This window comes from Narcine bancroftii, chromosome 1 (assembly GCF_036971445.1).
Source record: "Narcine bancroftii isolate sNarBan1 chromosome 1, sNarBan1.hap1, whole genome shotgun sequence".
Classification (NCBI taxonomy): domain Eukaryota; kingdom Metazoa; phylum Chordata; class Chondrichthyes; order Torpediniformes; family Narcinidae; genus Narcine; species Narcine bancroftii.
The window spans coordinates 299,156,375-299,176,488 of NC_091469.1; the positions used below are offsets into that span (position 1 = coordinate 299,156,375).

The 20,114-nt window shown below is 40.2% G+C and overlaps 1 protein-coding gene across 4 annotated transcripts in view; it reads left to right on the forward strand.

The window, feature by feature from the left end:
* Positions 1-20,114, forward strand: part of lgr4 (leucine-rich repeat containing G protein-coupled receptor 4) — a 106,830-nt gene that overhangs the window by 69,396 nt on the left and 17,320 nt on the right. For 3 of the 4 annotated variants that reach the window (XM_069905242.1, XM_069905257.1, XM_069905264.1), the window contains 9 exons: positions 112-183; positions 944-1,012; positions 3,388-3,459; positions 3,552-3,623; positions 6,020-6,091; positions 7,258-7,323; positions 17,385-17,456; positions 19,147-19,218; positions 19,532-19,657. In XM_069905242.1, coding sequence (XP_069761343.1) covers positions 112-183; positions 944-1,012; positions 3,388-3,459; positions 3,552-3,623; positions 6,020-6,091; positions 7,258-7,323; positions 17,385-17,456; positions 19,147-19,218; positions 19,532-19,657 — 693 coding nt within the window. The remainder of the gene's footprint in view (positions 1-111; positions 184-943; positions 1,013-3,387; positions 3,460-3,551; positions 3,624-6,019; positions 6,092-7,257; positions 7,324-17,384; positions 17,457-19,146; positions 19,219-19,531; positions 19,658-20,114) is intronic. The other variant, XM_069905252.1, reaches the window with a different exon arrangement.

Below are 20,114 nucleotides of genomic sequence, written 5' to 3' on the forward strand. Positions count from 1 at the left end.
TTAAAACACTATATGACATTTGACCTTATTTCAGATAGGTTGTAAAAGTATGATTTTGCTCTTTAATGCTGACCTTTCTGCTTTTTCTATTTTTTGATCGTTTCTCTTCAGACATCTTCACAATAATAAAATTGACACAATAGACATCCACTCTTTTGATGGGCTTGACAATCTGGAGACACTGTGAGTACAGATTTTTCCCTTTGATGTTCTGGCCAAGCAAATGGAATTGTGTGATTAACCAGGATCTCAAACTGCAGATTGATTATCTGGAGCATTTAATTTTGAGTAAATTTGAGTATTTTCTGAAACAACTTCACTTATGCTGGGTGTTTCTCCTTAACTGGGTGAAACACGCTAGGCTGCAGATACTGTGATTGTAGTAAACACACCAAAATGCTGGAGGAACTCAGCTGGTCTTTTCAGCATCTATAGGAGACAAAGATACATTGCTGATGTTTCAGGCCTGAGCCCTTCTTCAAGGAAAAATCAGGAAAGGCAGAAGCAGGATATCCTTGTCTCCTTTAGATGCTGAAAAGACTGGCTGAGTTGCTAGAGCATTTCAGTGTGTTTCTCTTTAACTGTTGGATTTTAATGATCTGTGGATCTTGTCATTTATAGGAAATGGGTAGCCATGATAAGAGTTTTAAAAACTGGATTTTTTTCATAATGCCTAATGTTTTAAACTGAAATTGTTAAAATACTTATTAAATGCTAATATTTAATTTTTGAACTAGTAAGCAATTTTCATTGAATTTTAGCAACATTTTTTCACTGAATTTTCAATAATTGCAGCATCTTTGAACTGATTTGTGGACAACACATTCATTTTGTATTGACTGTAATATGAAAATGCTGAAAGCACTCAGATTTTCAACTTTAATAGGCATATGAACTTGGCAGTGAGTTCACCTTGGTGAAATTTTCTGTATTTACTTCTTAGGGACTTGAACTACAACAACTTAATGGAGTTTCCAGAAGCCATTAAATCCCTTCCACATCTCAAAGAACTGTGAGTTAAAAAGCCTGAATTTATTTTTCTCCCTGGTGCCGGGGTCTAGGATATTCTGGAGCAAGTACACAACATTGTAAAAGGGGTGAGCAGCCAGAAGTCCATATTGGTGCTAGCGGCATAGATAAGATTGTGTCTTGGAAAGGGGAGTTGGTGAGAAAGTTAAAAAGCATGACCTCCGATTGTAATCTCAGAATTACTTCCTGTGCTACATGCTAGTTACACAGAAATGGAGAAATGGGACAAATGATCCATACTTAAAAAGGGGGCTTCAGGTTTTACGATTATTGTGTCTCTTTTGTAGCAGAGGTGTGTATCTGAGCTGGGTGAGGAGAGTATCCTTGCAGGTGTTAACTGAGAGGCTTTAAATGAGTGAGTCAGTGGAGGGGGAGTGACAGTGGGTTATAGAATAATAGTGCAGCAGGTAGAGAGGCAGACGTAGGTAATAGAACAGGTAATTTAATTAGGAAGAGGAGGCAGAGATGGGAAGAGTAACATGAGAGGTCCAGTAGACTTAACTGCATTTATTTCATTGGAAGGAGCCTCAAAGATGAGAGCATGGATCAGCACGCGAGATTATTATATTGTTGCATTTGCAGAAGAATCTGATTGGAAGCTCAGTTAAGAGTTTAGATGTTCAGGCATAACCTGGGCAGGTGAGGGTGCAGTGTTATTAAGGTGCGCATTATGGCAATAGTTAGGAGGATATCCTGATGGTAATGGCCAAAGAAGCTATGTGGGTAGAATTTAGAAAGTTAGGCTGATCACTTTGGATTATACTATGGTCCTTCCAGTAGGAAATAATAGAACAGGTATATTAGGCAGCTCACAATAAAGGTACAAGAGCAATAGGACTGTTGGGATGGATTTTAAATTTCCAATGACAGAGATTGCCTCAGTGTGAGGCATTTACAATCATTTACAAAAAGTGATGAACAAAGCTAAAGGTGGACAAGTTGGTCCTAAAGTTAGGGCCTGAAATTGGGAAGTGGGAAAATTTCAATAATGCAAGACAGTTCCTGGGAGAGGTGGATTGGGAATAGATGCTGGAAAGAAAGCACCATTTGATGAGTGGGATGTGTTCTAGCTGAGACCGCAAGAGTTAATGTGCTGCAACCAGGGTAAGAGGCAATGATGATAAGTTTAGGGAACCCTGGATAATGGATATTTGAGGAGGGAAAAGAACAAAACATTTGTTCTTTAAAAGAACATTTGTACTTTTAAGTCTGGCTGCAGCGATTCGGAGTGTCCTGGGGCAGTTTCAGGAGTGTTGGTATCTCCTCCAGCCAACATATTTCTGGAAGCTGCACAATGCATGTCAGCTGCATGTGGCTCGTGAGCAATAGTTGGCTGCCCCTGTTCTAGGACAACTCAATGATCACAGAACTTAGTATAATGGATCTCCTTTGGACAGCCTCCAGTCCCAGAATATTTTTTTAAATGAGGAGCCCAAAATTGCATGCACGACTCCAGGTGTGGCCTGTACAATTGTAACAATATCTCCCTAAACTACAGTCCCCTTGCAAAATGAAGGCCACATCACTATTTGCAAACATATTTATTTGCTGCAACTGCCTGCCAACTTTTTTACGATTGTGTGCATAAAAACACCTTAGACCATTTTGTATTTCACTCTTCTGCACTTATTTTCCACTTAACTTTTTGATTTCTCTTACCAAAGTACATAACTTCACACTCTCCCACATTAAACTCTAATTGCCATGATTTTTTGATTCACATTCAAACTTCGAGTTGCAGAGTCAAATTATCCTCGTGTGACATGCCCTCATAGCTTTTTTTATGTCAGTGCAATATCTATCCTCCTCCAAGTCATTAATAAATCTTAAATAATTGGAGGCTAAGAACTAATCCTTGGGTCACGCCACAAATTGCACTCTTCCAGTCAGAAAAAGACCAATTTCTCCTGTCTTCTCTGCAACCACCCGTCTTCAGTCCCTGTGAACACAATTTCCCTAATGTCATGGGTTTCTATAAGACCATACGACTTAAAGCAGAAATAGGCTGTTCAGCCCATCAAATTTGCCCCGCCATTTAATCATGAGCTGGTCCATTTTCCCATTCACCCCCACTGTCTCGCCTTCTCCCCATAACCTTGTCCATATCTTGCACTTGCATCTTTTTTGTAACTGGTAACAAGAGCAAGCTTTGGTGACTTTTAGAGTAGAAAATAAATCAAATGCTGAGTAAATAAAATGGCTAATTTTGTATTTAATTTACTTATTTCTTTTGTTTGATGTTTGGCTAAATAGATTTTGAAATTTCATCAGGTGGAAATTAGACTGAAAAATGAGTGATATTCTATTTTGTTTTAACTTTAATGAGCTTAAAACTGATCAGTATTTTACTTGGTCCAGTGGCTTCCATAGCAACAACATTGCAGTAATTCCAGACAAAGCTTTCAGTGGGAATCCTTTGCTTCGAACCATGTAAGTAGAATTTTACCCTCTCAGATTCTTGGCATTTTTATATTTTGTTCCAAGTTTCTCTCCTGTTAGCTGACCAGTTTGTTATTTTTCAGACACTTGTATGATAATCCAATCTTGTCTGTGGGAATTGCTGCTTTCCAGAATCTCTCCGAACTCCAGTCTCTGTGAGTACAATTTCATATTTTTCATAATCAACCCCAGCATTTGAGGCACTAAAGCAATTCAAATTGCTCTAAAATATCTGAAAATGGGCTGGGCTTTCTTTATTTGCTTAGGATTGTTTAATTTAATTTTGACATGTTGCACGGTAACAGGCCATTTCGGCCCACAGGTCTATGCCTCCCAAATCACATCCCATTAACCTACACCCTCCCCGATACATTTTAAACGGTTGGTGGAAATCAGATCCTCCCCTCCCCCCATCCAGAGAAAACCCACACAGAAATAAAGAGAACATGCAAACTTACAGACAGTGCAGGACTCGAACCCCAGTCGAGTCATGATCGCTGACACTGTAAAGGCGTTGTGCTAACCACTAGGCCAACCGTGCCATAAAAACTGAAGTAAAGGAAAAAGAATAGTTATAAGTGGCATGTTCTGATCTCTGAATCTCGATTATAAATGATTATCAAAGTATAATTGAACACAGTTATGGATCCATAAAATATTTTAAACATCAGAATATTTGAGAATATTATCCCAATCTTTTCAATGGTCTGAAACGTGCCCTTCGCCAGTAGTTCAGAAGAGTGCAACCCATAAGTTGCTTCTTGTGGATTGGTTATATTTATGAATCGATGTGCAGGAATGGAATTCACGATACAGAGCGCATTGGAGGTCAGATCAACACTGAGAATTGCCACAAGCTCCAGAGTTAATTGCAGATCAGCTCTCAGCTCAAGAGAACACACTTTATATCTGGACTCACAAATATCATGTGATGTAATAGCATTGGATAGCGATGTGCAGAGGCAATTCACCAGGAGGTTGCCTGGAACAGAGAATTGTAGTTGTGAGGAGAGGTTGAAGAGCTTAGGCTTGTAAGAGAAAACATGTTTGAAACACACAGAAATAGGCATATACATAAGACTGACAGTAGGGTGAATAAAACTATAGATTTAGGTTAAGGTTTAAGAGATTTATATGAGATCTGAAGGATAATATTTTCTACTCGAGAGTGGCGAATATCTAGAATATGGAAGCAGAGTTGCTCACAACATTTAAGAGGAATTAAATGCTACCAGCCTAATGCTGGAAGATAGAATTAATACAAATGGATCAGCACAGACATGGTGGGTCAAATGTCCTGTTACTGTGAATGTTACTTTATAGTGTGTTTAGCATTCAACTGCTAAAAAGCCATGGGGTGCATGGATAGACCTCAGAATGCATCCAAGGTTAAGTAACTGCTTGAGGCGCCTTTGTGGAGTCACCTTGGCAAAAAGGCCTTGAGATCAATTGGAGCCACAGTATTATAAATATTAAATACAGTTGTGGCAAGAATGTAGCAGGGTGAATCAAGGTGAGGGCTTGGTCAAGTACCATCCAGATGTTTACAAGATGAATCTTTCCTTTGAGGTCAGTGATATACTGCTGGGTGATGTCATGACATGGCAGACAACTTCCAGCTATTTAAGATTTATGTAAACTCCTGTGGAGTGTCACAGCATTGCATTGTAACTATGCCAACAATGAAAAATGAAGTTGATCTATGCAGGCAAGAATATTCACCATAAAGATCTTCCATATTCATTCCCTGTCTTTCAAGATGCATCTATAATGTTTGTGGTAAAACAAAAGACAGAAACCGGATGCTTTTTATTGATGACAGCTTGGCTTTCAGGCCCAAAATCCCCAAGTGTAAAACCCTGCAAAAGGTAGTGGACAGAGCCCAAGACATCACAGTCGAAACCACCCCCCCCCACCCCACCATTGAGAAAATATATGGGGAATGTTACCATTGGAGAGCAGCAGCAATCATCAAGGATCCACACCACCCAGCACATGCTCTGTTCTCCCTGCTGCCATCAGGAAATAGGTATCGGTGCCAAAAGTCTCGCATCACATCACCATCAGGCTCAACAGCAAACTCAATCAGAGACTTATTTAAGGACTCTTATGCACTTTGATAATGTTTTTATTGTCTGAATTGCACAGTCAGTTTGTTTACATTCATTATCTCTTTACAGTTCTTTGTTTACATGCATACACTGTGTATTTTTTTTTGCACTACCAATAAATGGTAATTCTGCCTCGCCTGCAGAAAAAAATCTCAGGGTGGTATGTGATGTCATGTATGTACTCTGCCAATAAATCAGAAATCTGCCCACCCTCTTGAATTCTGGTTCTCGTGAGCCAGTCTCCTATAACCTGCGTGGTCTTTCAGCCGCTGAGACCCTCACTGGTCTGATGTTGTGGTCACCATCCTGCAGGGTCGTCTCTGATGGTCCTTCTCAGTGGGGAGTGTTCTCCCTGTTTCTGGTGCCCTGCATTGGTCTGCTCCTCCCAGGGACAGTGGAATGATACATTAATATATTTGCATTATCTTCTTGCAATTCAGCACATTGACTGGAACCAGAATAAAGAGAATCCCACCTGACTTGTGCCAACAACTGAAGATGCTTAAATTTTTGTAAGTTTGGCTTCTTCCCTTCCATACCAGAAGAACAAATTAACAATGTTTTTTTTAAAAAAAATTCATGAGTTTAAATATTAGCTTTTTATTTGTAAAGTAAAAGCTGACAATAAATAAGTTATTAAAAGGTTGTAAGACTAATTTTTTTAATAAAATTTTGTGATAGGGTTAGAAAAGCCTCAAGTGCCATGAGTGAAAGTCTTAGTTAAAACTAGGGGGGGTCTCATCATTATTGTCATGTTCAAATAAAACCAATAATCAATTTTTATTGATTTTCAGTTGCATGCTTGAAAGGAACAGAGAGATTGGCTCTTCAAGTTTAGGATTTATGTAAATTATACAGAATATGCAATTATTTACAACAGAATCGATTTCACCACCTAGAACTGAGAAACAGTTCAGAGACCCCAGTTAGGAGATGCAGTTATTTGAATACCATCCAATCACAACAACGAATCTAAGTTCAATAATCCAATATTATGTGGAGTGTTATCTATCCTATTTTATTTTTAAAATAAAACTGAAGCAACTTTAAAAAAAAAAAATTTTTGAGAATCGTCTAAAATTCCAACATATTGAGTTGAGACAAAGCCAAATGTTATACATATAGTAAAACACAATGCTGCAGAAACTCAGCAGGTCAAACAGTGTCCTTTATATAGCAAAGATAAAGATACATATACAATGCTTCGAGCCTGAGCCCTTCAGTGTATGAGCAAAATGTAGGCAAGTGCCTGAATAAAATGGTGGTGGGGGGAGGGGGAGGAGCACAGACCCACAGGCAAGAAGTAATAGGTGGATAATCATTGTGTTTCTACTAGAATCACTGCGTCTGCAGCCTTATGTTTCACTCAAAATGTTATACATGTTGAAAATTGAAGTAAAATTATAGAGCTCAGCTAATCAGGTGATGTATGGAATATGAGGTAAAACATTACATTTCTGTAGATGAGAGAAGGAACTGTTTTACTTCATAGGTGCTACCTCTTCTGATAACTATTTCGAGCATTTTCTGCTTTCTTTTATATAATAAAATTAAAAACTTTATATAAGTTGTCAGTTACAGAACTTTGCAGAAAAATTCTGCTGTCTCTTTCATTCATGTGAGTTGGCTATGTGTTTGTGTTTGAAAAATCTAGTATCAATTACATTCTTCATCCTAGGGACCTGTCATATAATCTGATTGAAGAACTTCCAAGTTTCCACGGTTGTTCAGCTTTGGAGGAAATGTAAGTTGAATTTTCAATTATTAATGTGATATTTTTTTTTTAATTATTAGCCTTAAGACGAATATGCAATCCCAAAGCAGGAGTTTTGGATACAAGTGACGAAAAAAGTGACAAGGATTAAAAATGGTGTTCATATCTGAATGTTTCATTCTTTTTGCCTTTCTTCTTGGGACATGTGTGACAGTAGCAATGCAGTATTTATTATTTGTACTTTGTACCATTAATGGCACTGTGTCAATAATATCTTGAGAAAATTGCATTGGTGGATAAGGTGCGGATAAATGATGACCTTTCTCCTGAAGGAAATTAGTTTGCCTGTATATTTTTCTGATTATATCTAGACACTGCACAACCAATGTCAATGCACTGCTCTGAATTCTAAAGTACTGACCATCTATATTAATTTGAAGCAGCTTTTGACATTGCTGTGCAACAACTTTATTTCAGGGTGAGATTGCCAGCTCAACAGTTTAAACTTATGATGGAACCAAAGTTGGAGAAATCCACGAATTATCAAATATTTGAATTTTTTTGTAGTCTATGATGAAAAATGCATCATTCAACAATGAAGTAATTCACAAATGACTAATCATTTTGCTCAGAATAATATCACATATTAATGAATCAGAAGGAAATGTTACAAGATGTTCTCTATTCTGCTCAGTTTCTGATGGCATGAGATTCATATCCATTGTTACAAAATGTAGCAATTTTTTTTTGCATATTCTTTCATTGGGGAGGAAATACTTTGAATGTTGGCCTAGAATATTTTAACTGGAGAATTTGTGCTTCTAGCTTTCATTAACCTGTCGTTTTTAAGCAATTTCTACCCATAGGCTTCTGAACTTTGTTCCTTGGATAAAAGAACATAAAGAAAATTGTATCCAAAAATTTTCACAAGTCTAACTCACCTGCCATAATTTTGTTCGAATGTTTTTTTTTAATCCAGAGGAACATTGCCCTTCTGGACAACGAGCCCATGCGGCCCAAGTATACCCCTGTGACTAATTAACCTACTAACCCTGTATGTCTTTAACACATGAGAGGAATGTGCCATTATTTGCAACAGAATTGATTTGTTCAGGGGAGAATATACAAACTTCTTGCAGACAATGATGGATTTAAACCCGGGTCACTGGAGCTGTAATAGCATTCTGTCAACCACTACTCGAACCGTGTCTCTTCTTTCACTCTTTTGTTCCTCCTTAAATCCCTATTTCCACTTATGCAACTTAAGTGCTTTTGCTGAGCTACATTAAATTTAATGGCAATTAATAAGCTGCAGAAATAATACATTTTTGATTATTTATTAAAATGTTTTAGAATGCTCATTAAACTGAGAATATTGAGTGAGAATCTGATAATCTAAGATTGAAGTTTCTCAAAGGATTAAAAAAAAATATTTTTAATATTTATTTTTGGGGCTGATTGAGGTAGCAAGTGTTTAACATTTTTAGTTAAGTCTTTCAGTGAATGCAAGTTAGCAAAATTGGAAAAAAGAAAACGTGAACTAAGATTTGGCAGCATAACCTTGCTTCTGGACTGGAATGTGAAAGTTTGTGGACTTCAGAATTGGCCTGAGTTAACATATCTGCAGTACAACCTCATCAACTGGAGCTTGGGATCATAAAGATACAGTCCAATTTAAACACTACAAGTTGGGAATGGAGAGGAATAAATAGTTTTTTGCAGCTTAGTCTAATCTTGCAGGGAGATGCAGTATCATGAGAGATGCTATGAACAGTGGTCCACACAACAAACCAATCCAAATTAAAAGGTTCTGATTTTTTTTAAACTCTGCCAACCAACATTGCATAAAGTCTGTGGGAAGGACAATCTGAATATTGAGGATGACAGAACTCAAAAGATGATAAAATCTTTGTGTGTGTGTAGGCAAATAAGTGGGACCCCCGCTCCCCCTTTTTCAGCCTCATTTTAAGCGGTTTATGATATGACTGGCGTACAAGTTGACCCCAATTTCTGGCTGCCTGTGGTGCCCGGTTAACTAGCGTACAAGTCGACCCCCAAAACTCGTGATGTCTGAGATGGGCCGTTGACCAGAGTATATGTCCACCCCCATAGATCATGCGGATTGATCTGCTGGGCATTGGCTGGAGGTGATTGTTAACCATGGAGGGTCCATCGACACAATGCAGCACACAATGAAAATATGCAGCGAGCTTTAAGTTGAAAGTGATAGAAATGACCAAGAAAACCAACAACTGCACTGTTCCAAGATAATTTGATGTGCATGAGACGTTGATAAGAGATTGAAAGAAGAAAGAAGGAACTTTAAGAAATGTAATAAAAAGGCAATGCTCGTTGAGAAAAGGAATCACTTGTTGGCTAGATTGGAAAATCATGTTGCAGAATGAGTACATGAACAGAAGCAAGATTGCTACATAGTCACTCAAAATAAAATATAATTACACTGCAGTGGGCCAAGTCACACCCAGACCTCAGTGTTGATTTTGAGGCTACAGTCGGCTGGTGCGATCGTTTCATGAACAGGAAAAATCTGGTATTACGGCAAAAAACAAAAATTGCACAGAAACTACCAAAAGATCTTGATCGTAAATTTGTAACTTTTATTACATGAAACCAGCAGAAACACCAGTTTGCATTGACAAATATCGGAAACATGGATGAAACCCCCATGAATTTTGACATGCTTGGCAATAGAACAGTGGAATGGAAAGATGTTAAAACTACAAACCAGAAGTACAGGCCATGAAAGGTCCAGGTTTACTGTGGTGTTAGTGTGCATGGCTGACGCGACAAACTTAAGACCCATGGTAATCTTCAAATGCAAAATTAAACAAAAAATGACATGCCCTGCAGATATTTTTGTACATTTTCATGAAAATGGATGGATGGAACAGGTGGTTTACGCAAAGAACAGAGTTTGCTGGTCCGAGATATGTTTCGTAGCCACTTAACTGAGAACACTAAAAGTAGAATAGCACTACATACTTACACGGCAGTTATCCTAGGAAGTTTGGTCTATATTGCAACCTCTCGATGTCTGCTTGAACAAGTCGTTCAAAGACCCTGTGCGCGAAGAATGTAATACATGGATGTCAAGTGCATTAAAGTAATTTACAAAAGGCAGGGCAATGGATGCTGCATCACTTGATATGTTGTGTAACTTTGTGCTCAAGGCACGGGACAAAGTTAAAGTAGGGACTGTGATAAAATCATTTAAAAAGTGTGGTATCTCTTGTGCACTTGATGGCATGAAAGATGATTTATAGTAGGACACTGATGATGACATCCGGTACCGCACGGATGGCAGTCTCTTCAATCTGAGGCGCCTGCAAGCTCATACCAAGACACAAGAGAAACTTGTCCGTGAACTACTCTTTGCAGATGATGCCGCTTTAGTTGCCCATTCAGAGCCAGCTCTTCAGCGCTTGACGTCCTGCTTTGCGGAAACTGCCAAAATGTTTGGCCTGGAAGTCAGCCTGAAGAAAACTGAGGTCCTCCATCAGCCAGCTCCCCACCATGACTACCAGCCCCCCCACATCTCCATCGGGCACACAAAACTCAAAACGGTCAACCAGTTTACCTATCTCGGCTGCACCATTTCATCAGATGCAAGGATCGACAATGAGATAGACAACAGACTCGCCAAGGCAAATAGCGCCTTTGGAAGACTACACAAAAGAGTCTGGAAAAACAACCAACTGAAAAACCTCACAAAGATAAGCGTATACAGAGCCGTTGGCATACCCACACTCCTGTTCGGCTCCGAATCATGGGTCCTCTACCGGCACCACCTACGGCTCCTAGAACGCTTCCACCAGCGTTGTCTCCGCTCCATCCTCAACATCTATTGGAGCGCTCACACCCCTAACGTCGAGGTACTCGAGATGGCAGAGGTCGACAGCATCGAGTCCACGCTGCTGAAGATCCAGCTGCGCTGGATGGGTCACGTCTCCAGAATGGAGGACCATCGCCTTCCCAAGATCGTATTATATGGCGAGCTCTCCACTGGCCACCGTGACAGAGGTGCACCAAAGAAAAGGTACAAGGACTGCCTAAAGAAATCTCTTGGTGCCTGCCACATTGACCACCGCCAGTGGGCTGATAACGCCTCAAACCGTGCATCTTGGCGCCTCACAGTTTGGCGGGCAGCAGCCTCCTTTGAAGAAGACCGCAGAGCCTACCTCACTGACAAAAGGCAAAGGAGGAAAAACCCAACACCCAACCCCAACCAACCAATTTTCCCTTGCAACCGCTGCAATCGTGTCTGCCTGTCCCGCATCGGACTGGTCAGCCACAAACGAGCCTGCAGCTGACGTGGACTTTTTACCCCCTCCATAAATCTTCGTCCGCGAAGCCAAGCCAAAGATGATGAAGCTGAAACTGCCTCATAAGATACAGACTGGGACCCATAAGATGACTGTTTAAACAGTGAGCGTATGGATGTGCTTGCTGCCATCTTTGCTTTAGACAATGATTGTGTTGTTTTCAATAAAAATATCAATGAAATTCTGTTGCAGTTGGGGGCTTTTTGGTTTTTCAAGGGTTGACTAGTAGCTGGAAGATGCTGCATGTTGGGTGTTGGAGGTCCTCACTAACTCTTTAAATGACGATCCCAGTAAATCACATTGATGGGGAAGGAGGGAGACCCGAGCCATCATCTTTGCTACTTTTATGATCCTGTGGATTGACCTCCGATCTAATGTTTTACAGCAACTGTATCACACTATAATGCAGCCATCCAGGAGGCTCTCAGTAGAGCTCCTGCAGAAAGATGACAGGACGGTGGCCGGTAGTCTTACCCGACTCGGTCTTCTCAGGAAGTGCTATCATTATGCACCTTCCTGACAAGCGAGGACTTGTGTATCCAGGAGAAATCACTTATTAAGAGGACTCCAAGGAACTTGGTGCTCTCTACTCTCTCTCCACTCATAAGTTATTAATGTCTAGTGGAGGGTGGTTGTTCCTGGTCCTCCTGAAGTCCATAATCATCTCCTTTGTCTTGTCCACATTGAGACTCAAGTTGTTAATCTTGCACTATTTCACAAAATGTTCTGCCTCTTCTCTGTAGTGCAATTCATTATTGTTGCTGATGAGACCAACTTGTATGGTGTCATTGTAAATTTGATGACTCTTGGAGCTGGATCTGACATTGCATTTGTGGGTCATTAGCAGGAACAGGAGGCGGGCTGAGCAAACACCCTGAGGTGCTCAGTGTGATCGTGCTCAACATTCTTCTTCCAATCCGAATCGACTTTAGTCTTTCTATTTGGAAGTCCAAAATCCAGTTACACAGAGAGGTGTTGAGTCCCACAAGAACAGTTTCTCCACCAGCCTCTGACGTGTGATTGTATTAAATGCTGAGCTGAAGTCAATGAGGCATCGATCTCCAGGTAAATCCGGAATGAGTAGAGAGAAAAGGGTATCACATTGTCAGTGGAATGGCTCCATCTGTAGGTGATTTGAAATGGGGCCACTCTCTTCTGAGGGGTACGCTTTGATACATTCCATTGCTAGATGTTCGAAGCATTTCATAATGTTGGAGGACAGCACCACTAGGCAGTAGTCGTTGTGGCCTGTACAGTCCAACTCTTTGGTACGGGCATGGTGGGGACTTCCTTGAAACTATCGGGGAAAATGGATTACTGCAATGGCGCATTGAAGATATCAAGTCATTGAGCACAGTTATCCGCATATACAGAAGGAAGGTGAGAAGCTTGAAACAAACATTCGGTCCATGATTTTAAACGTTGGTTAAAGTGCCCATGATGTGCTTGCATTGGCAGCAGTGTCGCCGCTATACAGTGTACTCCATAATGTTTGGGACAAAGACACTTTTTCCTTATTTGCTCCTGTGCTCCACAATTTTTAATTTGTAATCAATCAATTCACGTGTGATTAAAGTGTGCATTCCAGATTTTATTCAAGGTTATTTTATACATTTTGGCTTGACCATGTAGAAATTGCAGCACTTTTTATGTATAGTCCCCTCATTTCAGGCCACCATAATATTTGGGACATAGCAATGGTATGTATATTATAGTCATGTTTAGTACTTTGTTGCATAATTTCCTTACATGCAATGACTGTTTGAAGTCCATGATTCATAGACATCAGTAAGTGCTGAATATCTTTTCTGGTGATGCTCTGCCTCTACTGCAGCCATCTTCAGCTTCTGCTTGTTTTGGGTGTTTGTCCCCTTGAGTTTTCTCTTCAATTAATGGAACACTTGGTCAATTGGATTTAGATTGGGTGACTGACTTGGCCATTCAAGAATTTTCCAGTTTTTAGCTTTGAAAAGCTCCTTTGTTGCTTTAGCAGTATGTTTGGGATCATTGTCTTGCTGGAGGATGAAGCGCTTCCAATGAGTTTGGTGGCATTTGCTCAAACTTGAGCAGATAAGATGTTTCGATACAGCTCAGAATTCATTTTGCTCCTGCCATCAACAGTTACATCATCAATGAAAATAAGCGCGCCGTTACTTGTTGCAGCCTTGCGTGGCCAGGCCATAACACCCCCACCACCATGTTTCACAGGTGATATGGTATGCTTTGGGCGTTTCCTTTGTGCCTCCACATTTTGCTCTTGTCTTTGCTCTGATGCAGGTTAATCCTGGATTTGTCTGTCCATAAGTCATTTTTTACAGAATTCTGCAAGCTCTTTTAAACGCCTCTTGACATACTAATCTGGCCATCCTGTTTCGACGGCGAACTAGTGACTTGTATTTTGCTGTATATCCTCTGTATTTCTGTACATGAAGTCTTCTGCAGACAATAGTTAATGACGCATCCACGCCTGCCTCCTGAAGAGTGTTTCTAATTTCTCGGACGTAAGTTTAGGGATTTTTCTTCATTATGATGAGAATTCTTCTATCATCAGCCGTTGAGGTCTTCCTTATAATACCAGTCCCTTTGTGATTACTGAGCTCACCATTATGTTCTTTCTTCTTAATGATGCTCAAAACAATTGGTTTTAGTACTTGTAAGGTTTGGGTGATGTCTCATGTTTTTATTTTTGTTCCTCATCCTCACAATGGGTTCTTTGACTTGGCACAACTCTGGTTCTCATGTTGAAAAATGGCAACTACTATTTTAAAATGTTTGTATGTGACCTACACTAAATAAAAAATTGCCCCAATTTATCTCCCAAAAACATATCTATGTACCAATCAAACACAACATAATCTGTCACACAAGGAAGATGGTAAACGGAACCAGATAAAGGAGGGCAGATAGAACGAGGAGATTCAGGAGGTGTCGGTAGGTGGAACCAGGTGGGGGACGGAACCCAAAGGAGACAAAGGAGTGTGGAGCATGTGTTACCTGAAATTAGAAAATTTAATGTTTATTGGGCTGTAGGCAACCCAGACAGAATGTGTACTGTTTCTGTTGTTTGCGTTTGGCCTCATCCTGGCAGTTGATATCGTGGAGGATAGACAGATTAGTGCAGCAATGTGAAACTGAGTTGAAATGGCATGCAACTGGAAAGTTAGGATGGTCATGAAGGTCAGAGTGCAGGTCTTTTGTCAAACAGTTGCTTCTTCTAAACTTGATCTCACTAGTGTAGAAGAGGCCTCATTTGAGAGCCCTGAATTCAGTTGTTGAGGTTGCAGGAAGAGTGCATGTGAGTCTGACCTGAAAGGACTGTTTGAATGGTAGTGAAAATGGAGATGTAGGACAAATGTTGCACCTCTTATGGTTTGCTGTACCAGTCCCATCATTGATGCAATGGAGAAATAGTTGGGGGTGGGAATAGCCAGAGTTTGGATCAATAATTTCCATGCCATCAACAATAAACAGGCATAGCTTGGTCCCATGTGTGGCTCCATTTAGATTTAAACCTTTTAGATATGCATGAGATAATAAGTGAACCAATACAAGACATTAACCTTGGATTTCATCCTCGCCAACCTGTGGTTGAGGCATCTGTCTATGATATTTTTGATAGAATTCTATTCAAATACTTAGGGAGCACCATCTCAAGTGATGGGTCTTTGGACAAAGAAATTGACTCCAGGATCAGCCAAACTTTGGGGCGGCTGCATAACGGAGTGCTGAATCAACACAACATCTGCATCTCCACAAAGTTGAAAGTCAACAGAGCTGTGGCCATCTCTCCAATATGGATGAGAGACCTGGACTCTGTACCAATGTTACACCAAACAACTAGAGAATTTCCACTTGCACGTCATCCTTGGCATCCGTTGGCAAGACTGTGTCTCCAACCTGGAGGTCTTGGGTTGTGCAAAGTCTATCTGCATTGAATCCCTGATCACCAGAGCCAAGATGCAGTGGGTGGGACTCGTGATTAGAATGGACGACCACTGTATGCTTCGCCAGCTGCTCTATAGTGAACTGATGACTGGAAGGAGACCTTAAGGTCATCCACGCAAGCGCTATAAAGACGCTGTGAAGAAAACCCTACACTACACTGGCATCCAGCCAAGAGAACTAAAAGCTGTGGCTGCTGACAGATCCTGTGGCCAGCCCTGATATAAAGCCTACACCAGGTTTGAAGACAAGCGCTGCAAAAAACTGGAAAACAGTGAATAGTGTCACAAAGCAGCAGCCACGATTATAACAAAAACAGACTTCCAGTGTGCTAGACTTTGCACTTCCAGATTGGGACTGCAAAGTCACCTTCATGTCCACAAATGAACTGCACAACAACCTGTCTTCTTCAAACTGAAGGATGACCAGTATAAATATATAGTATCCTCTGGAGAATTCTTTTGGAGACACGTTCCCATATTCACATAGAAGTACCTTTTATTTTTCTGGCACTTCAGTTGTGCTAAATTGAAAATACATAGCTCTCAAAATTAAATATCTGAGGTTCCAATGACCCTTGGCAAGAGCTGAATTGTACATCACAACCCATAGCTTCACAGCTCAGCATGTCCTTCATAGTCCCACTTTTTAAACCCTGGTTAAGTGAGTAAAAGGAGATACCTAAAATAGATGCTAAACATTTGAAACTGGAATCCAGTAGTAAATGTGCACTAAGCAGCAAAAATCGCATGTAACAAGTGATTTTCCAACTAATATGTACAAAGTTCTGTATTCCTGCCACAACTATTCATTCAGGGAATTCACAATTGGAAAACAAAATGAGGAGACACTAAGATTGTTATTTTAAATAACATTCAACTAGATGTGACAAGGGCATAATCCATATTAGCCTCTACCAGATAGCCCCCACTATCACAGAAACCAGTCTTCAATCAATTTTGAGAATACTCAGTGCAGCCAAGACTGGAACCAGATAATATTACAGCTGAAGATATGTTTACCAGGACTCGACACCTTCGGCCAATCTGTTCCAATATATTTACAACATGGAATGTGTCCTGTTTGCAGAAAGCTAATCTAACATTGTTATGAACCTCCTGATGAGCAGCTCAAATTGATTGTTCATACTGGTTGTCTTGCAGTGAATGACTTGGTATGTGACACCCAAAGTCTTTCCATTATGTGCAAGGCACAGATCATGATGAAAGCATTAAGGACAAAATGTGCTTGTTAGTAATCTGCCAAACTAAGTTTTCATTGCTTCTACTAGTGATACACCATAGCTGTTGTGAGCTGAGTCTGCACATTTCACTGTGATTACCTGCCTGGACTACTTCACTAGCATTTTCCAAACCATGACCATGAGTAATTAAGGCCTTTAGGAGTGCCCTCGCCTCAGTTCAGGCAGCACCTATGGAAAGGAGAAACAGTTAATATTTCCAATTGAAGTATTTCCATCATTTTCTGGGTTTTTTTTAAGATCGCCAACATCTGCAGTTTTCATTTTCTACTCTTGTATTGTTTGCTAAAAGCATTTAATTTTGGGAAGGAAAAGTATACAACCCCTGAATTTGTGTGCTGTCTGGAAGATCTTGGTTTGAATTAAAATGGCCTTTCAAATTTCCCATACTTCCAGTTCTTTGATTCCATTTTTTTTGTATCTTGGGAATCAATATGATTGATAAACTGATTAAGTTCAGGTTGCTTTTTTTTTTAGTGTGGTAGTCACGACAAATTTTAAATTCACACATTAAAGCAAATCTGTTTTTAAAATTATCTTTACAGTTCCATGAAGCACAATGAAATAAAAGAAATCAGAGCAGACACATTCCAGGGACTGGTTGCCCTCCATTTTCTGTGAGTGCATATTTTTAGAAATTTCTTTAGTTAATGTTATCAAAATCAAATCCAAGTTTTCAGTTATAAAGCACTCCATCTTTTTTTCTGGAATTACAACGTACTGTTAGTAGATGTTCAGGAATTGGTTAGTTACTAGACTGCTGTTGTTTTCTTTCAGACTTAATTTGTATAGGTGTGGAATTACAAGACTGGAATATTAAGCCTCAAAGATGCTTTCCAATTATTGTACATGCTGATGTGAATGTAGCATATTTTTTCTGATCATTCAGTTCTTTGTTAACCATCTTAATGACTCTATTGACGAAAAATGACATTTGTCACAAGAAACTGCACGAAAACCAACAAGGTCAGGTCAGATACAGCAATGAGCTCTCTGAACCCTTCTCCATTAACAATGGCGTGAAGCAAGGCTGTATTCTCGCACCAACCCTCTTTTCAATCTTCTTCAGCATGATGCTAAACCAAGCCATGAAAGACCCCAACAATGAAGACGCTGTTTACATCCGGTACCACACGGATGGCAGTCTCTTCAATCTGAGGCGCCTGCAAGCTTACACCAAGACACAAGAGAAACTTGTCCGTGAACTACTCTTTGCAGACGATGCCGCTTTAGTTGCCCATTCAGAGCCAGCTCTTCAGCACTTGACGTCCTGCTTTGCGGAAACTGCCAAAATGTTTGGCCTGGAAGTCAGCCTGAAGAAAACTGAGGTCCTCCATCAGCCAGCTCCCCACCATGACTACCAGCCCCCCCACATCTCCATCGGGCACACAAAACTCAAAACGGTCAACCAGTTTACCTATCTCGGCTGCACCATTTCATCAGATGCAAGGATCGACAATGAGATAGACAACAGACTCGCCAAGGCAAATAGAGCCTTTGGAAGACTACACAAAAGAGTTTGGAAAAACAACCAACTGAAAAACCTCACAAAGATAAGCGTATACAGAGCCGTTGTCATACCCGCACTCCTGTTCGGCTCCGAATCATGGGTCCTCTACCGGCATCACCTACGGCTCCTAGAACGCTTCCACCAGTGTTGTCTCCGCTCCATCCTCAACATCCATTGGAGCGCTTTCATCCCTAACGTCGAAGTACTCGAGATGGCAGAGGTCGACAGCATCGAGTCCACGCTGCTGAAGATCCAGCTGCGCTGGATGGGTCATGTCTCCAGAATGGAGGACCATCGCCTTCCCAAGATCGTGTTATATGGCGAGCTCTCCACTGGCCACCGTGACAGAGGTGCACCAAAGAAAAGGTACAAGGACTGCCTAAAGAAATCTCTTGGTGCCTGCCACATTGACCACCGCCAGTGGGCTGATCTCGCCTCAAACCGTGCATCTTGGCGCCTCACAGTTTGGCGGGCAGCAACCTCCTTTGAAGAAGACCGCAGAGCCCACCTCACTGACAAAAGGCAAAGGAGGAAAAACCCAACACCCAACCCCAACCAACCAATTTTCCCCTGCAGCCGCTGCAACCGTGTTTGCCTGTCCCGCATCGGACTTGTCAGCCACAAACGAGCCTGCAGCTGACGTGGACTTTTACCCCCTCCATAAATCTTCGTCCGCGAAGCCAAGCCAAAGAAAAGATAATAGTCATTAACTTTAAAAATGTTACATATAATAGTAATGTGATATTCCAGTTCTGTTTTGAATAATATACAAATATTTTTTCTTTTTTTTTATATAGTGACTTGAGTAAAAACCAGATCTCTACAATTCATGAAAGCGCATTAGCTTCTTTGACTAAACTGACAAATTTGTAAGTGAATCCAACACTTAATGTTGATTTTCGTATTATGATTTCAAGGCTAAACATTAAATTTTGAACTTGATAACTTGAATTTTGCTTGGCAATTTATCAGTCTGTTTCAGTCTGGAAATCATTACTTTATGGAATTTTTTTCAAAATTAACATCCGATACTCGAATTGAGAAATTCACTTTAGATATTGGCCTGACATTTTATAGAATGGAACTTTCATGTTTTATATCTTGAAATTATATTGTCAGTATGTGTTAAGCTGCTCATTGTGTCAGTTTTGTCAGCTAGAATGCACAAATATATCTTTTCAGGGACCTGAGTTCAAATCGGTTGAATTATTTTCCAACACATGGCCTAGAAGGACTAAATCAACTTAAACTTTCTGGGAATCCTGCCCTCAAAGAACTACTGAAAGTAGAAGACCTCCTGAAACTCAGGTTTGCCATTCAAAATATTCTCATTTGATGGCAGATGTAATACTATATCCAGTTTTTGGAGCAGCTTTATGGGACGGATAATTTAGCACCTGTGTAATTTTATTTAAGCAAGAATGATATGGAGGATTGATGGTTAAATATGGAATCAGTATTTATTTATAGAGGTTAAAACAGATATTGTTTTGTTTGTGATAGAGTCTAATGTAAATAAATATTTTCTGGTGGGCAAAATGCAGAACAACAGGATATAAAATTAGAGTTGTGCTGCTGGTGAGAGAGAGAAGAATACAAAGGGTGGTGCAAAATCTGAATGCTTGTCTTAAAAAGGCTAAATCGATTTAAAACTTCAAAACTGAGATTGAGAGATTGATATTGCATGTTAGTTGCAATTTGACATCATTATGTACCAGCAACAAATTTTGGCCCAGTCTTCTCTTCCAAGTAAAAAAAAGTTCTT